General features: G+C 38.3%; 2 protein-coding genes and 1 long non-coding RNA gene across 5 annotated transcripts in view; 1 reads left to right on the forward strand and 2 right to left on the reverse strand.

Moving 5' to 3' along the window:
- Positions 1 to 25,486, reverse strand: part of LOC107749090 (helicase with zinc finger domain 2-like) — a 26,723-nt gene continuing 1,237 nt past the window's right edge. Inside the window, exons 2-19 of one of the 3 annotated variants that reach the window (XM_016564141.1) lie at positions 20,856 to 21,443; positions 20,399 to 20,506; positions 19,774 to 20,297; positions 16,208 to 16,858; positions 15,093 to 15,885; positions 11,314 to 11,389; positions 7,026 to 11,121; positions 6,720 to 6,805; positions 5,818 to 5,955; positions 5,516 to 5,671; positions 5,290 to 5,434; positions 4,914 to 5,033; positions 4,523 to 4,715; positions 3,689 to 3,823; positions 3,394 to 3,615; positions 2,969 to 3,134; positions 525 to 692; positions 1 to 344 (exon numbers count right to left, since the gene is read on the reverse strand). In XM_016564141.1, coding sequence (XP_016419627.1) covers positions 232 to 344; positions 525 to 692; positions 2,969 to 3,134; positions 3,394 to 3,615; positions 3,689 to 3,823; positions 4,523 to 4,715; positions 4,914 to 5,033; positions 5,290 to 5,434; positions 5,516 to 5,671; positions 5,818 to 5,955; positions 6,720 to 6,805; positions 7,026 to 11,121; positions 11,314 to 11,389; positions 15,093 to 15,885; positions 16,208 to 16,858; positions 19,774 to 20,297; positions 20,399 to 20,506; positions 20,856 to 21,353 — 8,388 coding nt within the window. In that variant the 5' untranslated portion in view covers positions 21,354 to 21,443 and the 3' untranslated portion in view covers positions 1 to 231. Of the gene's footprint in view, positions 345 to 524; positions 693 to 2,803; positions 3,135 to 3,393; positions 3,616 to 3,688; positions 3,824 to 4,522; positions 4,716 to 4,913; positions 5,034 to 5,289; positions 5,435 to 5,515; positions 5,672 to 5,817; positions 5,956 to 6,452; positions 6,575 to 6,719; positions 6,806 to 7,025; positions 11,122 to 11,313; positions 11,390 to 15,092; positions 15,886 to 16,207; positions 16,859 to 19,773; positions 20,298 to 20,398; positions 20,507 to 20,855; positions 21,444 to 25,486 lie in introns of those variants that run through there. The other 2 variants (XM_016564139.1, XM_016564140.1) reach the window with 2 other exon arrangements.
- The window catches only part of LOC107749178 (uncharacterized), an 11,731-nt gene continuing 6,330 nt past the window's right edge, over positions 20,086 to 25,486 (forward strand). The window contains exon 1 of the long non-coding RNA XR_001640998.1: positions 20,086 to 20,162. This is a non-coding gene — a long non-coding RNA (uncharacterized LOC107749178). The remainder of the gene's footprint in view (positions 20,163 to 25,486) is intronic.
- On the reverse strand, positions 23,002 to 24,250 carry LOC107749156 (uncharacterized). The gene is made up of 4 exons (XM_016564261.1): positions 24,179 to 24,250; positions 23,727 to 24,071; positions 23,333 to 23,374; positions 23,002 to 23,219 (listed from the first exon to the last, which is right to left on the reverse strand). Exons 1-4 carry the CDS (start codon positions 24,243 to 24,245, stop codon positions 23,047 to 23,049), a joined length of 627 nt encoding a protein of 208 aa, XP_016419747.1. The 5' UTR covers positions 24,246 to 24,250; the 3' UTR covers positions 23,002 to 23,046.

A 25,486-nucleotide genomic window follows, 5' to 3' on the forward strand; every position in this document is an offset into this window, starting at 1 on the left:
TGTATGGTTATATGCAACAAAATATATGTAATTTCTTCTCTCAAGCTGCCATGGTTTTAAATCGATTGAAAATGACAGGAATGGTTAGATTCTCAAATGTGTTAGTTTGTTAATATAATCATAACCATTTAAAAATGTGGTGGAATTATACTAGAAATTTGGTTAAAAATATAATCTTAAAAACCACTGAGTGTAAAATGCTTCAAGATCAATCCAACTTTAAAATCTGATTTAACGTACATTGTGTACTGTAATCTGGTCTGCAGAGACCACACAGCCTTGACCTGAATAATGTTTCAGTAGTTTCTTCCACGCTGGGCTGCAGTTCAGTATCTCCTGATTGCCTAAAGCACAGAATTAAATAAATATATTAATATCTTATAATAGTAAATTAGTAATGGTTGTAGCAAGTATTCTATATTTCTTTTCCATAAAACATTGTGATTTTAGGACATGGGTATATGTATTTCATTAAGAATATATAATTTAAAATCATTCCTAGATGAATGTAATATAGGGATTACCCAGAATGCATAGCCCATCCTGTGCTCTTGTGATGCCCACATTGATCTGGTTTTCATCACCCACAAAGCCAATGTGTTTGGACAGCCATTCTCTTGAAGGATAAGGTTCAATCTCATTGCAGGGGCAAGAGCGAACCATCGACAGAATCACATACTGCCACTCACTACCTGCAATCACATCATTATAACACTCCTCATTATGAGCTGAACAAACACTCACTCTTCAAAGTTCAAGCTTTATTAATAAAACAACATGACGTTTCGGCCATCCAAGGCCTTCATCAGATAACAAGAGTACCAATCTCACACAGTTATGTGCAGTCTGATAATCACCAACAGGTGTGCAACTCCACTAATTGTGCTGATTGAGAAGTAGTTTCCTAATAGGATTAGGGAGAGAAAAAAAGAAAAATAAAAGTTCAAGATCAAACTTTAAAGAAAATATATAGAGGCTCAATGAAACAAGCTTCAAATAAGCTTTAAACAAGCTTGTTTCATTGAGCCTCTATATATTTTCTTTAAAGTTTTGGATTCTTGGTTGCACCTCCTCTTCTGTTGGTAGAGCACCTCTTTTTACATTTGTTACAAACACTCCTCATTATCACATTTTTTATAATGCAGGTTGAAGATGAACACAGACATTAATAAAATTGTATATTAAAGCACAAACACGAGTCTTCAATAAAAAGTGTCACCTTGGCTCTTTGTAATGGTGGTGACTGTGATTCTCTCCATCTGGGGGTCAGTGGACCTTCTCAGTCGATCTCTGATCTGGGCCACCTGTGCGTTGTATGGTGACAGAATGGCAATGTTCTCCTGCCTCACATGGCCCACTGATACCAGCTGACCACAAATCTCAACCTGCGTAAGAACACATTCAAACAAATCTGGTCCTCTAACTGTATACTGTATAATATATTAGTAAGGTGATATGTAAAACAAAAAGGGGGAAAATATATATATATATTTATTTGTTTTTTTGCATTTGAAGTGTCAAGTTTTGGTAAACTTTATTTTATGTGATGGTTACAAATACATACTGTAGGTTTTGTGCAGTTTGTTTTCTGGTGTAAATAGGGTTTGTGTTTTGATGGTTTTCATATTTTTATCTTTCACTTACAGCTTTCTTAACCTCTGCAAAGTTGGCTTTCGAGTTCTCGTTCCCCCGTGCAGTTGAAACAACCAAACTGAACTCGACACCTCGTATGTCTCCAAACAGAATGTGTTTGCTGTGTCTCATTCCCTCAGTTTCAATGTGCAGTACGCTGGTCCGTTCATCCACCTTAGTTTTCAGCCTACCCAGATAGTAAGCCTCTGATGGGAATCTGCAGATCACTTCATGCTGAAGAAAATATACCACATTAAATATGTGTATGTAAGCGTGAATGCGAAGCATGTACGTGTTTGTCTTGTACCATTCTGTACTGGGTGTCAAGCAGCAGAGCTCTATCCATGTAACGTTCAAACAGAGAGTGTGTCATGCCCAGTCTCCGCGCATGCTCGTTCTTCACGATCGGACGCAACTGCTTGTGATCCCCCAACAACACAACCTGCAAAACGAGTATCCTTGATCCTTGATTGTGTGACAAGGAACTGAAAACCCTCACAGAAGGTTCTGAATGAATGTTTGGAAAAGTAAGGTGAGAGAAATGTAGCAAGAAGCAGGTCCCTTATCAAGTTTGCTTATGCTGGTTGACCATTAGACAAAGTTTGCATTCATAGTTAAAAACTTGATACATATATTATTTATGTTGTTATTACATTATATTTCAAATAGACTAAAATACTAAATTCCATTATCTAGTGTTTTCTCTATTTTTTTTGTTGCATTTAAATTTATTTAGTTTTTAAATGCTTTTCTTTTTTTCTTATAATTAAGCATATCAGTGCTGTGCAAAATGTGAAGTTTAATGAAACTTTATGTGTTTACTCTGCTTCTAAGTTTCTGCTGTATTGTTTTCAAAGGTGAGCTGGTTAAAAGTTCTTTGTGTCCAGCAGCTTCCTGTGAATTCTTTGTTTAGTGTGCTATAAAGGGTGTGTCTTAAGATGAGCGTTCTTCCAAAACTAGGTTTCTGTGCTCACCAACAGGTGTGCAACTCCACTAATTGTGCTGATTGAGAAGTAGTTTCCTAATAGGATTAGGGAGAGAAAAAAAGAAAAATAAAAGTTCAAGATCAAACTTTAAAGAAAATATATAGAGGCTCAATGAAACAAGCTTCAAATAAGCTTTAAACAAGCTTGTTTCATTGAGCCTCTATATATTTTCTTTAAAGTTTTGGATTCTTGGTTGCACCTCCTCTTCTGTTGGTAGAGCACCTCTTTTTACATTTGTTACAAACACTCCTCATTATCACATTTTTTATAATGCAGGTTGAAGATGAACACAGACATTAATAAAATTGTATATTAAAGCACAAACACGAGTCTTCAATAAAAAGTGTCACCTTGGCTCTTTGTAATGGTGGTGACTGTGATTCTCTCCATCTGGGGGTCAGTGGACCTTCTCAGTCGATCTCTGATCTGGGCCACCTGTGCGTTGTATGGTGACAGAATGGCAATGTTCTCCTGCCTCACATGGCCCACTGATACCAGCTGACCACAAATCTCAACCTGCGTAAGAACACATTCAAACAAATCTGGTCCTCTAACTGTATACTGTATAATATATTAGTAAGGTGATATGTAAAACAAAAAGGGGGAAAATATATATATATATTTATTTGTTTTTTTGCATTTGAAGTGTCAAGTTTTGGTAAACTTTATTTTATGTGATGGTTACAAATACATACTGTAGGTTTTGTGCAGTTTGTTTTCTGGTGTAAATAGGGTTTGTGTTTTGATGGTTTTCATATTTTTATCTTTCACTTACAGCTTTCTTAACCTCTGCAAAGTTGGCTTTCGAGTTCTCGTTCCCCCGTGCAGTTGAAACAACCAAACTGAACTCGACACCTCGTATGTCTCCAAACAGAATGTGTTTGCTGTGTCTCATTCCCTCAGTTTCAATGTGCAGTACGCTGGTCCGTTCATCCACCTTAGTTTTCAGCCTACCCAGATAGTAAGCCTCTGATGGGAATCTGCAGATCACTTCATGCTGAAGAAAATATACCACATTAAATATGTGTATGTAAGCGTGAATGCGAAGCATGTACGTGTTTGTCTTGTACCATTCTGTACTGGGTGTCAAGCAGCAGAGCTCTATCCATGTAACGTTCAAACAGAGAGTGTGTCATGCCCAGTCTCCGCGCATGCTCGTTCTTCACGATCGGACGCAACTGCTTGTGATCCCCCAACAACACAACCTGCAAAACGAGTATCCTTGATCCTTGATTGTGTGACAAGGAACTGAAAACCCTCACAGAAGGTTCTGAATGAATGTTTGGAAAAGTAAGGTGAGAGAAATGTAGCAAGAAGCAGGTCCCTTATCAAGTTTGCTTATGCTGGTTGACCATTAGACAAAGTTTGCATTCATAGTTAAAAACTTGATACATATATTATTTATGTTGTTATTACATTATATTTCAAATAGACTAAAATACTAAATTCCATTATCTAGTGTTTTCTCTATTTTTTTTGTTGCATTTAAATTTATTTAGTTTTTAAATGCTTTTCTTTTTTTCTTATAATTAAGCATATCAGTGCTGTGCAAAATGTGAAGTTTAATGAAACTTTATGTGTTTACTCTGCTTCTAAGTTTCTGCTGTATTGTTTTCAAAGGTGAGCTGGTTAAAAGTTCTTTGTGTCCAGCAGCTTCCTGTGAATTCTTTGTTTAGTGTGCTATAAAGGGTGTGTCTTAAGATGAGCGTTCTTCCAAAACTAGGTTTCTGTGCTTTAATAATTTGGGCTATGCAGGCGGTTGTTTTTTTGGAAGTCTAGGTCATGTGGTTTGCAGAAAGTTTTTGCTTAGCATTTCTATAGGCTACAATTTATGTCCAGTCTGTATAGTTTATATAGTTTTTGACGGACTTGTTTGCTATGGATAAGTCAAGAGTCACTCTGACCTTCTCAGGTTTAAAGCTGACCAATGGGACAAGTGTCTGCGGTTCTGTTGCCATGGCACACTCGTCGATGAGGATCTGTCGTGCACTGAGTGTCTTGGTGAGGTTTGGGGAGGCAGCAGCCGTGCAAGTGCATAGAATAATATCATGACTTTCCAGTTCATACAAACGTGCAGAATTTAGCAGCTTCTTATATCTGGGGATACACACAATAAGGCGTCATGCAAACATGCATTTACATGTAATCACACACATGTAGACACACTGTTAGATGTAGAGATGTGCTATAGTCGGGTGCAGAAAATGATGATGAAAATTAAGCTAAAAGTTTTTATAGTAGTTTTTGAGTTTCTAAATAAGAGAAGAAGCATTAATAAAACAGACTTATACTTACTCTTCTATGTCTGCATCTGTCAGTGAATGGGGGTTATGAGCAATTCTTTCATCAAAGCCAGTTATTGCTTGAGAATGAGGGTTGTGACTCATTCTAATTCTGTGATGAAGTGTTATGTCCCTAGATAAAAGAATGTGAAAATTGAGTACTGTTCAGATAAACTAATGATCATTGAGCACATTTATTTACATGCACACTGATACCGTGATTTCTATAGAAAGAGATTTGCAATAAAAATCCGGCTAGTGAGAGTTTGTTTCTTTGGTAAGGGCATTTAATCATAACTACTTCGTTATAGATTCAATAACTGACAGTACAATATCAAATGTGATGTTAGCTGATCACAAAATAGCAATTTTTGCTTCATTGGTAGTACCTGAGCTCAGGTTTAGACCGCTCTTGGCGCAGTGATTTGTGTGATAACTGAAGGTTGCTGCCGGGATAGGGATACTCCTGCATCTCCATCTGTCTGCTGTATACACGTAATTGCTTCAGCTTATGTCCAAACTTGAGCAGGTATTCTGTACACACAACACAAGCACATACATTCAGAAATTTCTTCTTTATACCAATTCTAGTTTTCAAAATTATGCTTACTGTACCTGCAACTACATCCACAGACTTGTTTGAGGGTCCACAGTAAAGAATAACCTCTTTCTTCTTTTTGACTTTCAGCTCCTTCAGCTTCCAAGGATTCTTAGAGTTCAGCTGTGAGAACCAGTACACTATGTACGCTCCTACAACTGTCTTTCCTGTTCCTATAAAGGATACACAAAAGGCTTTTTTCAGTTCCATTAAGAAACATTTAGGAAAAAATAGTAAAATCCCTGTGACTGCGAGTCCATAAACTGGCTGTGATCTGTAAGATTAAACTAAAAAACTGTATATGCTCAGAATGTGTAACCTGGAGGCCCTTGAATGACGGTGAATTTGCCGTTCAGAGCTTGTTCCAAAGCTTTAAACTGGCTTTCATTCAGTCGAGGCAGACCTGCTGGTGGTTCCTCTCTCATGAGCACATATAGGTATACAGCTTGTTCAGAGCCTGTGGATTGATAGAGCCAAAAGTACCTTTAAAACCAAAGGACTAAAGTGTATGCAATTAAATTCCAGTGTAAATATATCATTTTAAGCTCACATTGTGGTTCACTGTGGTGTTAAATGTAGAATTAAAAAAAAATAAAAAATAGTAAAAATTAGATACGCTAATAAGACACTAACATCCTGTCTAGGTATATTATTAATAAATAAACAGAAGCATACTATAAAAATATTAAATTGAACTTTCTTATGAAGTCAAAATGATAATGAATATGCAGTGCTTGCAAAAAAGAAAGTACTTGCAAAGGAGAAAGTTGTAATTAAGAACAGCCTCATTCACTGAGCATGTACACACAAAATCTACATTCAAACGGTTACTCAAACATTCATGATTCACCAAAAACTTCTGTATAAAATGTATTGACAATATACAAAAATTTTACAGTAGGAACAACTGAAACTACACGCAAAATATATATACAGCTAATGAGAGGTCTGTAATCTGGGTCTGTATTATAGGTGTTTGAACTGGTTTTGAAGATAGCACACATGGCATTGCTTGAGGATCTTGCGGTTCATGCTCTCAGTTCATGCTTGCACATCTTTAGAGATCGTCATGTTTGCTGAGAGTTAAAGAATGTAAAGAAAAGGTTGTACAACTATATGCATCACCATTTTGACTGCATACAGTAGTTTCTCATAACCACACTTGTGTTTTAAAAATGTTCTCTCACTCATCATATGGCATATTATGAATGCAATGCATACTTTCTTTCAGAATCCGGTGTCTTAGTGCAATGTTCTTAACAAGTTCATTAGCTGCTGGTAAATTATTCACTGCACTTTCCTTCCGTCTGGATGAATAAAGCAGAAAAAAATAGACATCAAAGCAACTGGTTATCATAACTTTGCATCTCAATGTTGAAAAAAATATATTTATGAACTGATACATGAATATACAAAAAGTAAATAATGTAATAATGAGATTTGTAATGTTAAGGGTTTAATTGTAGTGTATTGAAGACTCATAATATGGTTGTGGTGTAATGCATTTGTTGTATGTCACATGCTTACATGTCTGGAATGAGTTTAGGGATCACCTCCACTGTGAATGTATCATTCCTCTTGAATTTTGGAATTTTCATGGATGCATATTTTATGCTAAAGTGAATAATTTTGGACTTATTCACACTGTTTTCTGGAGGATCCAAACATTGGGTTGTCAAACCATGGGCCACCCAAGTAAAGTATTCTGGATCCAGCTTTGACTGATTTGCATGGTTCTGCTTCAGAACTCTTTTTCGGATACAGATCAAACACTTGGCCAGGTCAAATTCAATTGCCCATTTCTTGACATATTCCACAGGCAAAGAGAAAGTTCCAGAGAGTTTGGAATCATCAAAGGATAGCATCCAAGTTATGAGCACATTCTCTATGACAACACAGTCGCTATCATCTACAGCAGTAGCAGCAGACTCCATTTCACAGAGAGGCTTCCATATCTGCACATATTCCTCTACATCCTTATAGTAACCTTTGGATGGGCGGTTTGCAAGTTTGGAAAAGCACTTAATAGGATTGTCAGTGTGTTCCACACAAATCTCAAAGCTTGAACTCACATTGAATAACTGTACAGTTGGCGCCCAGTAGCCCCTGTCCCTTTCTGAGGTCAGCTGGACCTGCACAGTGTCTCCGGCTTTCAAATAGAGTGTGAAGTCAGTGTAATGACCCTCTTCAGACACAAAAGTGTGATCAGGATTCAATCGAGATGTATCATGCACTTCATTGGTCTCACTGTGATCTCTCACATCTGTTGCTAACACAAGGGATTTTGCTTCTTCCCACTGTTCGTCTCGTACTGCCTCAACAATGGCGTGCCAGGTGCTTAGCTGTATCTCTGAACAGGATCTCAAGTTCTGCAGTGGCGTCTGGGTCATGCTCAGTGAGTATATCCGTTTTTTCCAAGTCAGTGTCACCTGTTTTTGTTTATTGTCAAATATTGGTTGATCCTCAAGCTGTAAATTTCTGTATTTAACAGGAAGCCTGTCCGGGTAAGTTCCTTTGTCAAACGGAAATGATAATTTGAAATTTTCGCTGTCAGGTTCAACAATGGTGACAAAAGCCACTTTGTATGTGCTTTGCTTTTGTAGACTCACTGCGAGATGAAGTGACTCTGCTTTGCTTTCATACTCTTGTGCCCTCAATTCACCTCTTTTACACTTGTCACATAAGACATCAATGTCTGTCTGAGAGTACTCAACAGAACGATCGCAGAGAACTGAATGCATGAGCCTCTGAAGAACCACATCTATGTACCGGCGAATGGGTGAGGATGCATGTGTATATGAATCCAGCTGTAATGAATAGTGCCCAAGTAAAGCATCTTTGCAGGAGAGAGAACGAATGAAGAAAGCTTTATTGACAGTGGCCTTTAACTGAACAGTAGCTGGAACTAAATGTGGATGAATGTCATCTGTAGAAATCAGATCAGCCATTCTGTAAAAGTCACATGTCAAAGCTGCTGATTCAATCTTTTGCCACACAGATGTCAGAATGATGAAACTGCCATAGTTCTGCCAAGGATATGAATCCAGACTTTCCTCCAATGCATGGAGGGACCCAAGCTCCTCATTGTCTCTCTTCAGTCTCCTCACCAAACCAGGTGAAGCTGTCACCGGACAGCTAAATGTATTTGGAAATGGGGTTTCTTGATCAATCAGCCGATCACAAGCTCTTTTAAACATCAGCTTCAGCTCCTCCATCATTAACCTGCATTTGCTGTCTTCAGATGAACTGAGATCAGCAGGATTGGAACTGCCCACATGTCCAGAGAGTCTATTTTTCTTGTGATCAAGTGCAAAATGATAAGCCACAAGTATGCAGCCTTCTAGAGAATCACATTTCATCTCATTTTCACCTGACTGGTTGATGATGCTGTCAGTTTCACTGTAGGACAATGCCCTGCTTGACTTTATGCGGGAAAGCACCAACTTTTGCTCCACTAGTTTGCCTTTTGTCTTTTCCACTTTCAGAATTAAAGAGATAGCACGGCGATTTTTGCCTGGCGTCAAACTCCACATGTCTGATTGTGCACCCAAGTTCTGAATATTTTCCCCAGACACATAGCTAAAAAAATCTGCTTTGTGAACTCCAATTACAAAATGATATTCAGAGTCACTGACAGAGATGGCATCTCGTAGGTGGCTTGATAAAGGGCTGGAGTTAGGATTACTGTTTAGGCGAACATCTCTAGACCCTGGAGAATGCACAGTGAAGGTAATCATGCTATTCAGGTCCACACGACTTCTGTCTATATGAAATGTCAGGTGTGAGGATAAAGGAATGACTTCCATGTGTCGATCACTGATCATCTCTAATTGTTCTGCTAAAGGATGAGCCTGACACCTCAGGGGAGTGCAGAATGTAGTGTCTGTGTGTTCTGTCAGAAATTTTGACACTTCATGGTTAAACATTATGTTGAACTCTTCAACCATTAGATTTGCTTCTCTCTCCCCTGGCATCCGGTGTTTATCAGGTTGGGCATAGTTCCAGTCTTCTTTAAGTCTTGCTTTGCGTTGGCTTCGGGCAAAACGGTAAGCCACCCTGACACAGTCCTCCAAAGTATCAAATCTTAGCTCACCGTCACACTGACTTATTATATCCTCAGCCTCCTTGTAGGTCAGCTTCTTTTTAGATTTGACCTTAGAGAGGTAAAAGTTCCCTTTTGTAATAATGCCTGATTTCTTTTCCACTTTGACAATTAATGAAATGGCTTTACGATCTTCACCTGGGAGAAGACTCCAAAAGGTGGTGGCACGATGTTTTGGGAACATGAATGTAGGTTCTTTTCCAGGATCATAAAAAGTTGCTCCCATCTCTTTTGCAAAGCTATCAAGTGAACTGCCCTTAGACACGAAACTAGCCACATCTGCAACATGAACCCCTATTTCATAGCAGCTTCCCAGATCATTAATACTAATGGCATCATCTAAGTCTCTAGCTGTGGCTGGATCAATGGTAAAGGTTTGTAAACCTCTGAAATCTTTTCTTTTCTTGTCATCAGTTCCATCAGCTTTCATCTCTGGAATTGTGTCCTCTTGCAGTAGAGGAGGAGGTGTTAGTTTGAACTCTGATTTTAAAATCTTGAGTCCCTCTTCTAAAGATGTCCCAATTGGTAGAATATCCATAACTCTGCCTAGCGGAAATGAACAGTGTTCTTTCCAGCCCAAAATCTGAACAACAAAAACATAGTTCTGTTTTGTTTGTTCATCAACACGAAAATTTCTTGTTATCGTCCAATTGCCATTGGCATACTTCCATACTGGGATAAAATTGCGATTCTCTTTCTTCACCAAGACACGCATTTTGGTGGTGTTGTGATTGAGGGGTATCATCATTTTTGGCACCAAGTATTTGTCAGTGTTCTGTGTTCGTTTGTGATAATTTTCATCCTCTAAAAAACACACAAATTCAGAGGATGTTGGTTGTCTGTTTGTGAAACCTAAAACTTTCCCAGTAAGAGAGCCTTCATCATCTCGTCCAGTCTCAACCACAACTTCATCCCCAGGGAAAGACATGCCAATGCTTTTCCTCCCTTTAATATTAATGTGTTCAGATGGATTGTCATAAGGTACTACATAACCTGACTGAGGTCCCTTCATCACCAATTCTCCATGCCTATAGATAGCAGGCTGTTTCCTGACCAGCTCCAATAGGTTTTCCTTTTCAGTGGTAGAGAATAAAGGCCTCCTTTGTTCTTTCTCTTCATCTGAGTCCTGTACATCAGAATCATAGTCATCCATCTCTTTCAATATAGCATCAGTTTCAGCCTGGAGAGGTACATCACTCTCAGACATTTCTATCTTTTCTGCCTTCTGAAATTTAGAAATTTCCAATACTTCCTGTTGTAGGATGTCTCTGGTAAAGTTATCTGGTTTAATGCTGCCTTTGCTGATGCAATGTTCTATGTAGGACCTCCAGATTTTTGAGCACTTTCCAAAACAACAAAGAGCACCAGCATCTCCAACTACAATCACCAGTGATTGGGCTCTGGTCAAGGCAGTGTTCAATGCACGGATGTCATCAAAAAACTCTGGGCAGCTTGACTCTGATTGAAGAAGTCTGTCTCTTGTCTGAACTGTTGTTATGATAATGACCCTGAACTGTTTCCCTAAAGACACAGAATTTTATAGGTAGGTTGTATTTTAAAAATAATAATAATAAATAATTTAAAAACATGTGAACAGACACAATTTGTGACTGAAATAAAATGCAAGACTGATATTATAAAAAAAAAATTCTAGATGAATCAAACATCTTTCCTAAACTCCAGCAGACAGGGATGTTCTGAACCCCCCAGTACCTTGAATGTTTGCTAAATTTTGAACAGACACTCCATGAACTCCTTTCTGGTGGAGATGATTTTTCGTGACAGCAAGCTGAAGAATTGAAAGAGAAAGGATGTATTGATGATGTATCAGTACTAACAGAATTCAAGTCTTTAAGCAGAATTGTTGAATTACTTGCATTTCTCATGCCTGCTAGATTAATATTAACAGTTGACATTTAAAGGGTTAGTTCACCCAAAAATGAAAATTAGCCCATGTTTTACACACCCTCAAAACATCCTTGGTGTATATAACTTTCTTCTTTCAGACGAATCCAATCGTAGTTACAGACCATTTCAATGGCTGTTCGGCGGTTTAAGGAAGTGACGTCTTTGTTCCTTGGACGTTTCCGGTTAGTGTTCGAGAGCATTCAAAACAATGGCGGCAGGCGCTTGTGGGATTGCGATAATTTATTTAATCCTGCTGTTTAAAATGTCAAAATTAAAATTATATCCTTGTTGCTCGGAGGTTTGGTGCTCCCCTCTAGCCAGGAACTAACTTTAATTTATAAATAATCGGAAATTAAAGGGTTTAGATTTCCGAGAAACGCACCTGGATTGCAGCAGTGAAGCAAGAAGGCTGAATAGCAACTAGCAACTGTAGGATATTCAGCGCACATTTCGTTTCAGGTAAGGAAATTACATTTTTTTCCCATTTTATTATTTGTATTTCTTTACGTTAACTCTTCAAGTATGATGCAGCATTGTGTTTTCGTCATTGTTTACATATGCGCCTAGCGTTTTGATTCTTGTTTAGTGAAAAAGGCCAAAGTTTTATTTCCGTTTTATTGCCAAGTGTTATGTGGGCTATAATTAAATATGAGTTCACATTAGTTGCCTAGCTATCTTGTCAGCAGATAAATGCAGTGAGTAACACGTAATAGAAATGTATACGGTAAACTTGAATGTTGTATACTGTAACAGTTAACTGCAGTAGTTTACAAAAGGTAACGGTAAACATTTTTTCATCACTTATTAAGCTTGTCTAATGTTAATTCCAACATGTATTGATGTATTAAACAATAATAGTAATACTGTGCATTTAATTAAATAATTGTTTTTCTACTTTTGTCTTTAGGAAATCCATCATCTGTAATGCAAGACACCTAAATCAGTGAGTGCTACATGGAGACAGGAAGAACAGCTGGTTGTCCTGCAGTTCCAAACCACATATGACCATATGAACAACACCCAAATGTGTTTGAGAACTTGAGGATGAAATGCAATGTAGTACTTAAAGCTGCTCATGGCCAGGCCAGCTACTGACTGCTGCTTTTGATATTAATCACATATTAATAAATTTGCTGGAAACAGTTGAAAGCGAGAGGATGTCTTTTGTTTATATGCAGTACTGGTCAAAAGTCTGGACACATTACTATTTTTAATGTTTTTTTGTGTTTACAGTAAATGTGCATAAAAAATACATACCCACATATACTGTATGTAGTGTGTGTGTGTGTGTGTGTGTGTGTGTGTGTGTGTGCATTTATTAATTTGCATGTAGGCTATACTTTTATCTTAAAAAAACTAATACAGGTTTATGCAAAACACGGTATAGTCAGCATTGAATTGCATTCATCTTGTTAATTTGTGACCAGATGATGGTTTAGATGCGAGAAAGCATTTGAATGCTCTGTTTCACAGCAACAAACTTGACCAAACTAAGCACACATTTTAAAAAAAATGCAATCAGTAATAATGGCATGGCATGTGATTAGTTTACTAGCATTCATTTAGCGGTAATATACATGCATGTTCTGTAAAGCTGCAGTGAAATGATATGTATTGTGAAAAGCGCTGTACAAATAAATATGAAAATGAATATTTGCATAGATATACAGACTGACCCAGCAATGCAAGTGAAATGTCCACTAAAAGCCTTCCCGGACATCTTAGTGAACCATGATAAGTATGTAAGTGGCACTGTTTATCTTGCTTCAGTTTAACCAAACACAAGACTGATGTCATCCATTGTACGAACAAATGATCCCAACCTTTCCGCTAAGGAGTTAATTGTAAGCATCCAGACTGCGATACACGTTTACCGCCATCTCTCGTGTACACACACGCAGCAGCAATCAGAGCCGCTTTGAGCCGTCCGGAAGACTACTTTTTTGTGTGTGTAGGTTTGCGCCTCAGTCATGCTTGATATGGTCTATATTAAAAATTATCCTTGCTCTTCCAAGCTTTAGAATGGCAGTAGGCGGGTGTTTTTTTTAACAGTCCAAAAGTAGTTAAATAAAGCACATCCATTCATAATAAAATGTGCTTCACACGGCTCTGGGGGTGAATAAAGGCCTCCTGTAGCAAATCCATGCATTTTTGTAAGAAAAATATCCATATTTAAAACATTATAAACACTTTTCTCTCACTTCAGCTAACTGTCGTACATGGAAGCCATTCCGGCGGATGTTCTAGGACGTATATGTAGCACACGTGCCGGTGATTAGTGACGAATGCGGAAGCGCGGAGGAGAGAGAGCAAAACAAAACAAGGATTTGTAAAGGAAAATGCCAGATGATTTCGATATAAGCCAAGTGGAGACTGGTTTCGGAAACTTTGCTTCCTTTGCTCCTGTAAACAAACGAGAGAATAGCATATCTCACAGGCGCGTGCGCTGTGCATACATCCTACATCATCCGCTGGAATGGCTTGCACATATGACAATCAGCGGAAGTGAGAGAAGTGTTTATAACATTTTAAAGGGGTCATATGATGCGATTTAAATTTTTCCTTTCTCTTTGGAGTGTTACAAGCTCTTGGTGCATAAAGAAGATCTGTAAAGTTGCAAAGACTAAAGTCTCAAATCCAAAGAGATAGTTCAAGAGAACAGTTCAACCCAAATATTCAGATGTGTGCAGCGCATTTTATGGAGGATGAGGACTGTTTCCTGTGAGAGTAGCCTACAATGCCGGTGTCTGTTTCTATAAAGTGGGGCAATTCCAACTTTGCTAGGACAGTCTGGCGCTTCTGACTCACAGCCTGTAAGTACGTTTTCATATTTAAAGAATTTGCCTTTGTCTCGTCGCGCCGGGACACGGCATCACAGTATGGTAAGGGGCATGACATTTCCGTCACACGCTTGAGGAATTCGCCGAATCACAACGCACTGGATAGCTGGCCAATCAGAGCACACCTCGCTTTTCAGACCGATGAGCTTTGTAAAAATCGACGCGTTTCAGAAAGGCGGGGCATAGAGGAGAAACAATAATGTACATTATGTGGAAAATAATGTGTTTTTTTAACCTTAAACTGCATAAACACATTGCATTACACCAAATGTTCTTTGGTAATAATGTTCTTTTTAGCAACGTCATATGACCCCTTTAAATATGGATATTTTTCTTACAAAAACTCATCGGTTCGTTACAGGAGGCCTTTATTCACCCAATCCCCCCTCCCAGAGCCGTGTGAGGCATGTTTTATTATAGATGGATGCACTTTATTTGACTACTTTTGGACTGTTGAAAAAAAACACCTGCCTACTGCCATTCTAAAGCTTGGAAGAGCAAGGATAATTTTCAATTTAACTCAGATTGGATTCGTCTGAAAGAAGAAAGTCATATACACCTAGGATGCCTTGAGGGCGAGTAAAACATGGGCTAATTTTTGGGTGAACTAACCCTTTAATTATTGTTCATGGAGCATGTCACCATGCAGAACGTATACAGTATGTTACTAATAATTTTAGTCATAACTCATTTGCCATATACTTATTTGCCATATGTTAAAGTCATAAATGCATTGAAATGTACCTGTTGGCCTTCACTAAGAACACAGATTTGCTTCGGCTCTTTATGACCCCATTCCATTGGCCAGTCAGTCAGAAGTCCTCTCACCATGTTGACCACACTGTTGACCTCAGCAAGATTGAACCAGGACATGGAGGTGGAATTCAGACGGCATTCTCCTCTGACATGCTGAAAGATCAGGGGGTGTAGCATTGGGTGGGGAGGGATCTCTCCTTTGGCCTTGATGCCATCACTCACATAGAAGTAAGTGGATACAAAGTCCACTATTTCTGCAGTGGAACGGTAGTTCTCATTAAAGATGACTCTGCTTTTCTTGGCAATGTTGCTGCTCTCATCCTGATAGTAGCGGAAGAGACGATACAGCAGTGTATGTTCTGATCGTTTGTCATCGGTTACAGAGAAAAGTTTTGGAGCCATCTGCATGTGGTCTCCTGCTAAAACCACTCGAGTGTGTTTGCCTGCTAAGCCCAGAGCCATGAGTGCTTCACCCTCCAGCATCTGAGATGCCTCATCAATCAGGATATGACTGAAGAAACCTTCAGGAAGCTTCAGCTCACGGAAATGTCGTGCCATCGATGTGGTGGTTATAATGATACGGTGTGACTCTAGATCAGACCGTGCTGGGCGAATGAAGGACTGTCTATCTGGAGAGCAAAGACAGTATTTCTGAGTGATGTCATCAGTTGCCTTGATGGAAGCCCCACCTTTGTTTGCTTTTATCCTGAGTATTTTGAGGTTTGGGTGTCCATTTGTAATGTATGAATGGAAGTGCCCTCTGACATACAAGTCTGCAGAACTATAGGGAACAAAACTCAAAATTAGATTTCTTAAACATACATTTTAATAGATAGAAGCTTTTATATTCACAAGGGAATATATCTATACAGATTAACTGTTGCTATCTCTTTATTCAAATAAAAAAACTGATAATATTGCATTTTATGGACACATAAGTAGCTCTTTTATGCCATTCTTCTGAATAATGAATTCTGATCTGGTCAGTTCTTTGGTCAAATACTTTTGTATAATTACCACTAAACTATAATTGTTGTATAATGTCTGATATCATTTTTCTGTTTTTTTCGTTCACACAATAATGTAAAATGAGCATAACTTACCTGTTAGTATATGTACAGATGAGCACTTTGTTTTGAGAACGAAGGGCCAGCTGTTTGGCTGCTGAGGCGAGACAAAGTGTCTTCCCGGTGCCAAATGGCCCGTATATAAGCAAGGGAGGAGCCACTTTGTTGACATCACACTTGCCAAGGATGAAGTTCAGGGCGATTTGTTGCTTGTTATTCAATTCAGACTGTTTGGTTATGTTCACAGGGACACAACTGTTACTGAAGTCAGGCAGAACATAGTGCAAGTCTGGTAGGTGGTCAATAGCCTGGTGTATCTGACAGAATGACAGTCTATCCAACTGAAACTGAACCTCCATTTTACACCTGGTTTCTTTCCTCAGCTGTAGCTCAGACACACACTGTGCAGACAGATGAAGACCGATGTGACCCTCGCCAGCAGCCTGTTTGAGCACCAATGCCTCGTACACATGGTTTCTGTGATCTACTGACACACTGGCCTTTGCTGGTATGCAATTCACCAAAGCCATCTGCACCCCTCGCTTAAGCATCAGCCCTTCAGGAGAATCTGGAGTGAGCAAGCAGGACACCTTCAGTGTGGCAAAAAGCTTCCCTGCAGCAGCGGAAAACTGTGATATGCCATCACTCAACTGTTTAGAGAGAGACACGCTCCCACAAACATTTAATCTACAAGTGTGGAAAAAGAAGAAAATAGGATGAACCATTAATATATTACATATGTAATTTAAATATTAAAAAAGAGGAAATGAGCATGCACCATTAAAATATGTCAAGAGTTCAAAAGAGTGGCAATAGTGTTGCCACTGAGACATATAGAATTGATGCGAGTATTCAATTTGAACGTTAACGCCAACCCATTCATCCACCTCATCATTCAGCAATCTATTTATCTTTTTATACTTCACCGCCTTAGCTATACATAACAATGGCAACAGATTTTTTAAGCAGCCCTGCCCATGTTTTAACCTTTCATGGAAACAGCAATTAACTTGTTAGAAAAGAATGCCTTTAATCTTTGCATTGAGTTTGCTTTCAGTTCCTTTCATATCCAGTTTAGTGATTATACCTGTCTAGCATTATCAAACTCAGAGACCATTACATTATGTGATAGCATGGAATGCCTCTGGTCCCTGAATGAGTTCAAATTCCAGCGGTAGAGGCATGTGATGAGGAATAAGTAACATTACAATACATTATTTTAGATGTAGACATTCTATTAAAGAAGTAGAATTTGTTTAGGTAGTAGGACAATGTTGCCATGTGACCCACACTAAGTAGTCTGTGACTCATCTGTATGCAGATGATTTAAAGGGGTCATATGATGCGATTTCAAGTTTTCCTTTCTCTTTGGAGTGTTACAAGCTGATTGTGCATAGATAAGATCCCTGAAGTTGCAAAGACTAAAGTCTCAAAACCAAAGAGATATTCTTTATCAAAGTTAAGACTCTGCCACGCCCCCCTAAAACGGCTCGTTCTAACACGCCCCCACATATCTACCTCACTATGTGGAAATATTTGTGTAATTTGCCGCCCAAATGTTCACGCAAAGAAAGAAGGCGTGGTTTCAGTAACCGCAGTTAGTGTTGAAGCAGCCATGTCAGGGAGATGCTGTGTGTTTCTAGGCGAAAGCAAAAGCACTTTATTTGGCCTTCCGGAAGTAGATGCATTTAGGAATCTTTAAGATTACTTACAACAGAACAGCAATGCATTTTATGGACGACCGTTTCGTGAACCTAGGAGAGGAGGTAATTCTGACTTTGCTGTCAATCTGGCGCTTCTGAATCAGCTACTGTTTTGTTATTAGTTTAAGTATTTGCTATTGACTGTTCAAATGCGGAGTTTTGCGCATCGTGTGTGTGTGTGTGTGTGTGTGTGTGTGTGTGAGAGAGAGAGAGAGAGAGAGAGGGGGTCACATCACAGTGGAGTCAGCTGTCTTAACCATGGCTTGTGTACTGCATCATTACTGTGTCTGTCACGCGACTCTGTTTCCCTTTCGGGCTCTGTCTTTACATTTATTTTGAAAGATGAAGCTTGCTATTATGGTAAGGGGCGTTACATTTCCGACGCGTGCTTGCGGTGTTCGGCCAATCACAGTGCACTGGGTCAGCTGGCCAATCAGAGCAGACTGCACTTGTCTGAAGGAGGGACTTTGTAGAAAACGAAGCGTTTGAGAGAGGCGGGGCATAGAGGACCTACAATAATGTACAGTATTTGAAAAATAATGTGTTTTTTGAACATTAAAGCATGTCAACATATTCTGTTACACCAAATACACAAAATAATGATCTTTAAAAAAGCATCATATGACCCCTTTAAAAACCCCAGGAACATACAGGAACTCATCTGCTAGGGTAAATATGTCTGTCTGTGTGGCTGACAATGTGACATAAGATGAATTATACTCCCCTAATGATGACGTGGCCCTGTAGATATCAACAAAAGGTTCTTGGACTTAGATCAGCATGTAGTACTATTTACAATTACATATTGGATCTTTGTTACCATAAGGATATAACCTCTCTTGGCACTAAAGAACCAATCATTATAATAGAATCCACCTGCGAACCCTAACCCGAACCTGTTTATCCACCTCTCCATTAGTCTTATCTATACATTACATCAATGTGTGTTGAACTTTGCCCACATTTTATACTATCATTAGAACAGGCTTGAATTTGCATTTAAAAAGACTAAAATATTGGTTAACATAATGTATCCATGGTCTATACTTATAAAAGATGCACCTTATTTTTAACTGGCAAAAAAAAAGCTATTTTAAAAAAATTAATTAAATTCTATAAAAAATAAAAAATAAAAAAAATAAAAAAAAGCTGTGCTGCTTAATATTACAAAATGGTATTTGTTGTTATATTATTTTAACTTCTTTATTGCAATCTTAAACACACTAGTTTGTTGCATAAAGTTTGACTATTTACTGCACATTGATATTCTTCTAGTTATTTATCAAAAGTCTTGCACATTCCTAAGAAATAGCTTACTTCTACATTGAAAAAATTATTTTTTTTCCCTAGACCAGCAAACCCTGTGGCTGATTCTAAAGATTTAATTAGTTTCAGCATTGCTGATTGCCTAAACCAGGGGTGTCAAACTCAGTTCCTGGAGGGCCGCAGCTCTGCAGAGTTTAGTTCCAACCCTGCTCCAACACACAAACCATGTAGTATTTGGATCAGGTACGTTTAATTAGGGTTGAATCTAAACTCTGCAGGGCTGTGGCCCTCCAGGAATTGAGTTTGACTGTGACCTTAACCAAGGACGCCCAGTCCTCTTCCTGGAGATCTATCTACCTGCAGACTTCAGTTCCAACCCTGCACCAACATACCTGTTTGTAATTATCAAGTGCTCCTGAAGATCTTAATTACCTGGTTCAGGTGTGTTTGATAAGGGTTGGAGCTAAACTTTGCAAGAAGGCACATCTCCAGGAAAAGGATTGGGCACCCCAATCTAAATACTAACCCATAACCGCACATCTACAGGAAAAGGATTGGGCACCCCAATCTAAATACTAACCCATAACCCAGGGGTGTTTTAAGTGATGTACTATTTATACAAGCGTTTTGTACCTGCTAATGAGCTCTTCCTCTGCGATTTCCTCTCTGAACAGGAAGTGGTGAGCTCTCTCTCTGTAATTGTCCCGATGGAGTGGGGAACTTAGATCTGCATGAGGATTGAACTGTAGGTTAATCTGGGGTGGTTTGTATTTACTAAGTAACTGCTCGTCCTCCTTCCTTCTGGCAAAGAAGGGCACGATAACCCTGTTTCCTCTGTTCCAGCGCTCATCCGAAAAAATCTCAGCACATTCACTCTCTTCTGCCTCATCTGGCTGGACATGGAACTGCTGACCGACTCTCACTTTCAGTTTCCTGAGCAGAACTGGACGTATGTCGAAATCGAATATCAACCATTGCTCGTACACACCGGGGTGGAATGACAGGAACGACACACTCAACTGGTAGGTGGAGTGAGAGGAGCGAAGGTGGTGGCCTGCAATGTATGAGATTGGGGGGAAGGTGTTCTTTAAACTGTCACTCAAAGAGAAAACCGCGCCATTTTCTGCTTTCAGTAGAGCCACATGAGCCAAGGACCTCTACACAAACACACAAGACAAGCAAAGAGATAATTAGTAGCTAGTGTGCAATACGGCTGAGTGTGAGATGATGCTGGTTAGTACAGTTTAGTATTTCTGACCTCCGTGGTGATTGTGAATTTCCATCTGATTTCACTGTCTTCTCGTAAACAGTCCAAACTGAGATTCTCATCATGTGTAACACACACATCGTCCACCTGCTCAGAGATCTGAAAAATACACATACATGCATCTAAGATATTAAACATTTTGTTGTGGAATTTGTTAATTGTCAAGTTAGTATAAGTAAAATAGGGTTAAAAGGGTTAGTTCACCCAAAAATTAAACTCATGTCATCACTTGCCCTCAAATTGTTCCAAACCTGTATGAATTTCTTTCAGCTGTTGAACGCATAAGAAGCTCTCCTCTTGTGTTTCATGAGGCAAAAAAAAGTGATTTGAGTGAACTATCCCTTAAATTTGCATGGTTTCAAATTCACAAGATAAGTTTTTAAAATAAAGTTTCGTGGTTGTGCACTGTTGCATTGTGCAGTTTTTTTTTTTTGTGCATTATACTTACAATAAGAATCTCATTGCAGCTGCGTCTGTACTCTTCCAGGAGTTTCTCCTTGTATGACAAAGGCTCATGAGCTCTCGATTGACCATCTTCTTGTCTGCTCTGTTCGTCCAGGCGCTGTCTCTGAGTTATCAGATGAATTAATCTTTCGTGATTAAGGTTTGTGTGTTTCTGTAAGTTCCACACCGCAGCTTCTTCTGGGCTACTAGCAAAAGTGCAACGGTCATGATGCACATAGCACCCGACATCCTCCTTAAAGTACCAACACACTTCATATCGATTAGGGCGTGGATAAGAGGGCCGCATAGACACTGGGCTCCATTTGTGACCTCTGAACTTTGCTCTGACTAGCAAAAGATTGTGAGAGCAACGGTGAGGCGTTGCAATGATAGAGTAAGAAATGCGTGACTGTTTATGAGTACAGGCGTTACAAGCAGCTCTCAGCTCATACATCTGCATGAACGCCTGCAGCTGAGCATCTCTAGACTGTACTATAGACATTTCTAGAGGTTCAAACCATAACACACATACAGTCTGACATGAACGCCTTTAGCTGGCACTCACAGCTTCAAATACTGCTGTAGAATCAACCTAAGGTGAGGAAAGAGAAGAACACAGCTCATCAGATGACCCCTGTATTGCTCACATAAGAGAGAGAGTATGCAAATATAATTCAAATTTATAACAGAGCATAAAAAACCCCACTGAAAAACTGCTGCTATATTGCTGTATTTAGACCTTTGAACAGCTGTAGCGAAGTATAAAGGACAAATTATGTTTCATAATAGGTAGAGATCCTTCATTTCAGATTTAGTTTCTTATTATACAAAAACCTCTTGACAATTACCAGCATATAACCCCTATTTGTCTGTCATTTTATGGGTCATTTTTATCATTCTTTTAAAGAGCGTAATATTTTGTTAAATAACTTGTTAATAAAAGGGATTCGAATTTATAAAACATTTCAGATAATTTGCCTGTCGTACTTCTCTTTAATTCTAAGTAGTTCATTGGTAATAATAAGCAAAGATGTTAAACTGTAGAAAGACAAGCATTCTGTAATTATCGGCCAGAGTTGTTATGGTTATGTGAGAAAGAAAAGCTGGGGGTGTTCAATACAAGGTCGAGAGTATCATGCACAGAAGACAAAACAAAAGACTTATTTTTCATTTTGAAGTGCTTACAACACCTAGCGACCAGATTTAAACGGCATGTAAAACCATGAAAACAAGGGAATTTAACTCCATTGAACAAGTTTTGGGTCAAGTAGCATTCAGACAGATATTACTGCACTCAACCACAAACCTCTTAACCTGAAACCTGTGAATGACAGTGTGCAGTATATATTTGCCAGGGTGGATAAATGGAGTTGTAGGTCATGCTAGGATTATTTTATGTCAATATGCCTGAATAAAAATGGCTTCAGATCATGTAAGGATTATTTTAGATCAGTGTGTAATGAAAACTATGTAAAGTGCCTTTGTAAATATTGCACAAATGCATTACACAAAACCTGCATATAAATAAGGATTGATTTCATTGCATATTTATCTTCTGGTACAAAGACAGGGGTCAGATATCAAAGCACACAGGTTGTTGCTGAACAGCCCTGTTATGAGGTGATCGCTTCAGCCTAGAGTAAACACTGTTTTTTATTAGTGCCCAACACTAATACTACCTACCATCATATATTGCCCCTGGCCCTCCGGACAATAACCACACTCCACGAATTTAAGTCTAAACTCAAAACCTATATGTTCGACCAATATTACCTGTTATAATGTTGTTGTTGTTGTTTTTTTGTTATTATAATACTGTATTATTACTGTGGTATGCAACTGCAACCACATGTTCTGGACTTGGAAAATGTCTTGTCCATGTATATAGGAATGTATTTGCTTCTGTCATTGTGCAGTGTCCTTGAGCTTGGGAAAGGCGCTATATAAATTAAACGTATTATTATTATTATTAACAGTGTTTTTATATTTAACTAAATGTGACAACCACAAATGAACCACACAACCATTAATGATTGAAAAAATGCAACATTTGCCACAACATCTCAGCTTTTTTAAAGTGAAAGTAAATCTGGTCAACAGGAAAAGCATCTGAGCCACAGTTTTCTGCTTTAATTCATGATACAGCAATGCAAAGCTCAGGGATATATTGAGTTAGAATAAAGCTTAAGTAGAAGTTATTTAGCTGATCTGTGATGAATCCGAGATGCATGTTTGGCTGCGGCCCATCCTTTCTGCCAACCGCGGTAGTGAAGGATTCCTCCTGCAATGACTGTAGCCAGAAAAAACACTAACGCAGCCAGACCAACACCACCGAACATCAGCACACGCTCCATCACCGTCACCTCGTCTACACAGACAGAGAATTATTCATGTTTGTACAACAGAAAGTGTTAAATGATGACTAGAATTAGTGCTGGATCTCCACAGCAGAGCACGAACAATGAATTAAACATCATTTACCTTTGATGTCAACTTCTTTTGTCTCTTGTACTACAGTAAGACCTGTAAACATATGATCAGTTTACACACAAAACTGTTGTTAGTTGAATATTGAAGACTGGGTTAAAATGTGCTTCAGTAGTTTTTAAGTTGTCCTTTATGCAATAAAATTGATAATGGCATTTCAGGACCTTTAGAATTTGTTTTTCAGATCAAGAAAGGTTTGGTAGGTGTATGTTTGTGGTCTGAAAATTTACTCTGAAAGGAATGTGAAATATTTGTTCAATATATATCAACCTATGCATTTATGCCAACAAAACTAGTTTCATGGATTAAATCAGAAACTATTGCTCTGTAAGGTCCCCCTACAATGACAAGTTTGTTAAGATATGATGGAAAAACTGAAATCTGTTACCCTCGATCTCTAGTCTGATGGGTTTGTTGAAGAACATCTCTGGAGCGTCAGACTTTGTTCCACAGAAATAAAGACCTGAATCTGACTCTGTTACTCCAGAAATCTCTAGAGAGACTCTGGTGACCCATGTGTCTGCAGTCAATTTCACTAAAGTACTGTTTTTTTTGTAGTTGGTCATAAGTTTTCTTCCTGTGTTGTCCTTCTCTGCTGCAATCAGTAGATCCAGTTGTTCAGATCTCAGGTGATACCAGGAGACTTCATATTTGTTTCTCATGCTGCAGTTCAGACTGATGTTTTCTCCCATCTGAACTCTCAGCAGATCAGAAGATCCTCGCACTGACGCATCTGGAGAGACATTATAAAAACTGATCCTTAGACCATGTTAAAATGATAGATATAGTATTTAAGGTTGATAAGTTAAATGCATAATGTTTGAAATAAAATATATTTACCATTGGATGAGATAATAGGCATAATCCAATAAGAAAATACACAGAAGAAGAAAATGACTTTCGCCATTGTGTTTGTCGTGCATAAAGGTGTTAATCAAACTAGAGGTTACAGTACAATGCAGAGACACTATAACCACAAAAAGTTTCCATTTCCTTCCCAGAGAATTAGTCTCCATCAACTATGTTTTTGCATCAAACTACTTTTCCAATGCATATGCTGTCTATGGTCTATTAGCTTGCATAGACACTCGGCTAAGTGTGTGTAGATTTGTAAGTCCATAGATAAATATTAAACATTTTGACCATATTACAAAATGGTAGTTTTTTTTGGTTGCAAAAATTGACAATTATGTCTATATTTAAAACAAAACATGTTGTTTATGAGAGTGTATCATATATAACTTTACATAGACTGCAGTTATATCTTATCAGTCATATTAACTAATGGTTAAGTGTCATGGTCAAACTTCAGAACAGGGCATGTTTTCTGTTGTTCTTTGAAGGAGGAAGTGATTGTTTTCTGAGGTAATGTGAGACAGGAAGCTTACGCTGCAATTCTGAACAAGTCACAGTCGATTTAGCTTTTAACAGCTTCAGTGATCAAAGGAAAGAGTCACAAAACTTAAAGCAGCAAAGTCATTTATTATCATATGTTTAAATATACAGACACTGTATTATTACTGTGGTATGCAACTGCAACCACATGTTCTGGACTTGGAAAATGTCTTGTCCATGTATGTATGACATGAGTGTTTATTTGCTTTTGTCATTGTGCAGCGTCCTTGAGCTTGGGAAAGGTGCTATATAAATTAAACTTATTATTATATATCCTCATGTCACAAGTATGCAGAAGTTTTTGTGCTGGCACCAGGAAATTCTACCAGTTTGACTACTCTTTAGCAGTCAGGTGCCATTTAAACAAAGTTTATCACTTCAGATACTAAAAATGGATTCACATCTTTCCACACATCACATTCCACACATTCACTACCGTGTATGGAGGACGAAACCTGCAAAAACAATAAATAAATAAATACACAAATAAATAAATATGCAAATAAATAAATAAATGTGTGTATAAATACACAAATTCTTGTTTAAATACATATAGAAATAATTAAACATGTGATTAAAGTAGGCAAATAGATAAAATAAATTGGTGGGCAAATTGAAAATGTTTAAGGAAATGCTAAACTCATCCTATTTATTTTCCTTTGATCACTCATTTATTTCTGAATGTAGTTCCGCATTTATTTTTCCTCTGCACAACATGCTAATGAGAGGGTGTCAACCATGGACTTGGTCGGG

The sequence above is a fragment of the Sinocyclocheilus rhinocerous genome, unplaced genomic scaffold, assembly GCF_001515625.1.
Source record: "Sinocyclocheilus rhinocerous isolate Xijiao unplaced genomic scaffold, SAMN03320098_v1.1 scaffold919, whole genome shotgun sequence".
In the NCBI taxonomy this organism is placed as follows: domain Eukaryota; kingdom Metazoa; phylum Chordata; class Actinopteri; order Cypriniformes; family Cyprinidae; genus Sinocyclocheilus; species Sinocyclocheilus rhinocerous.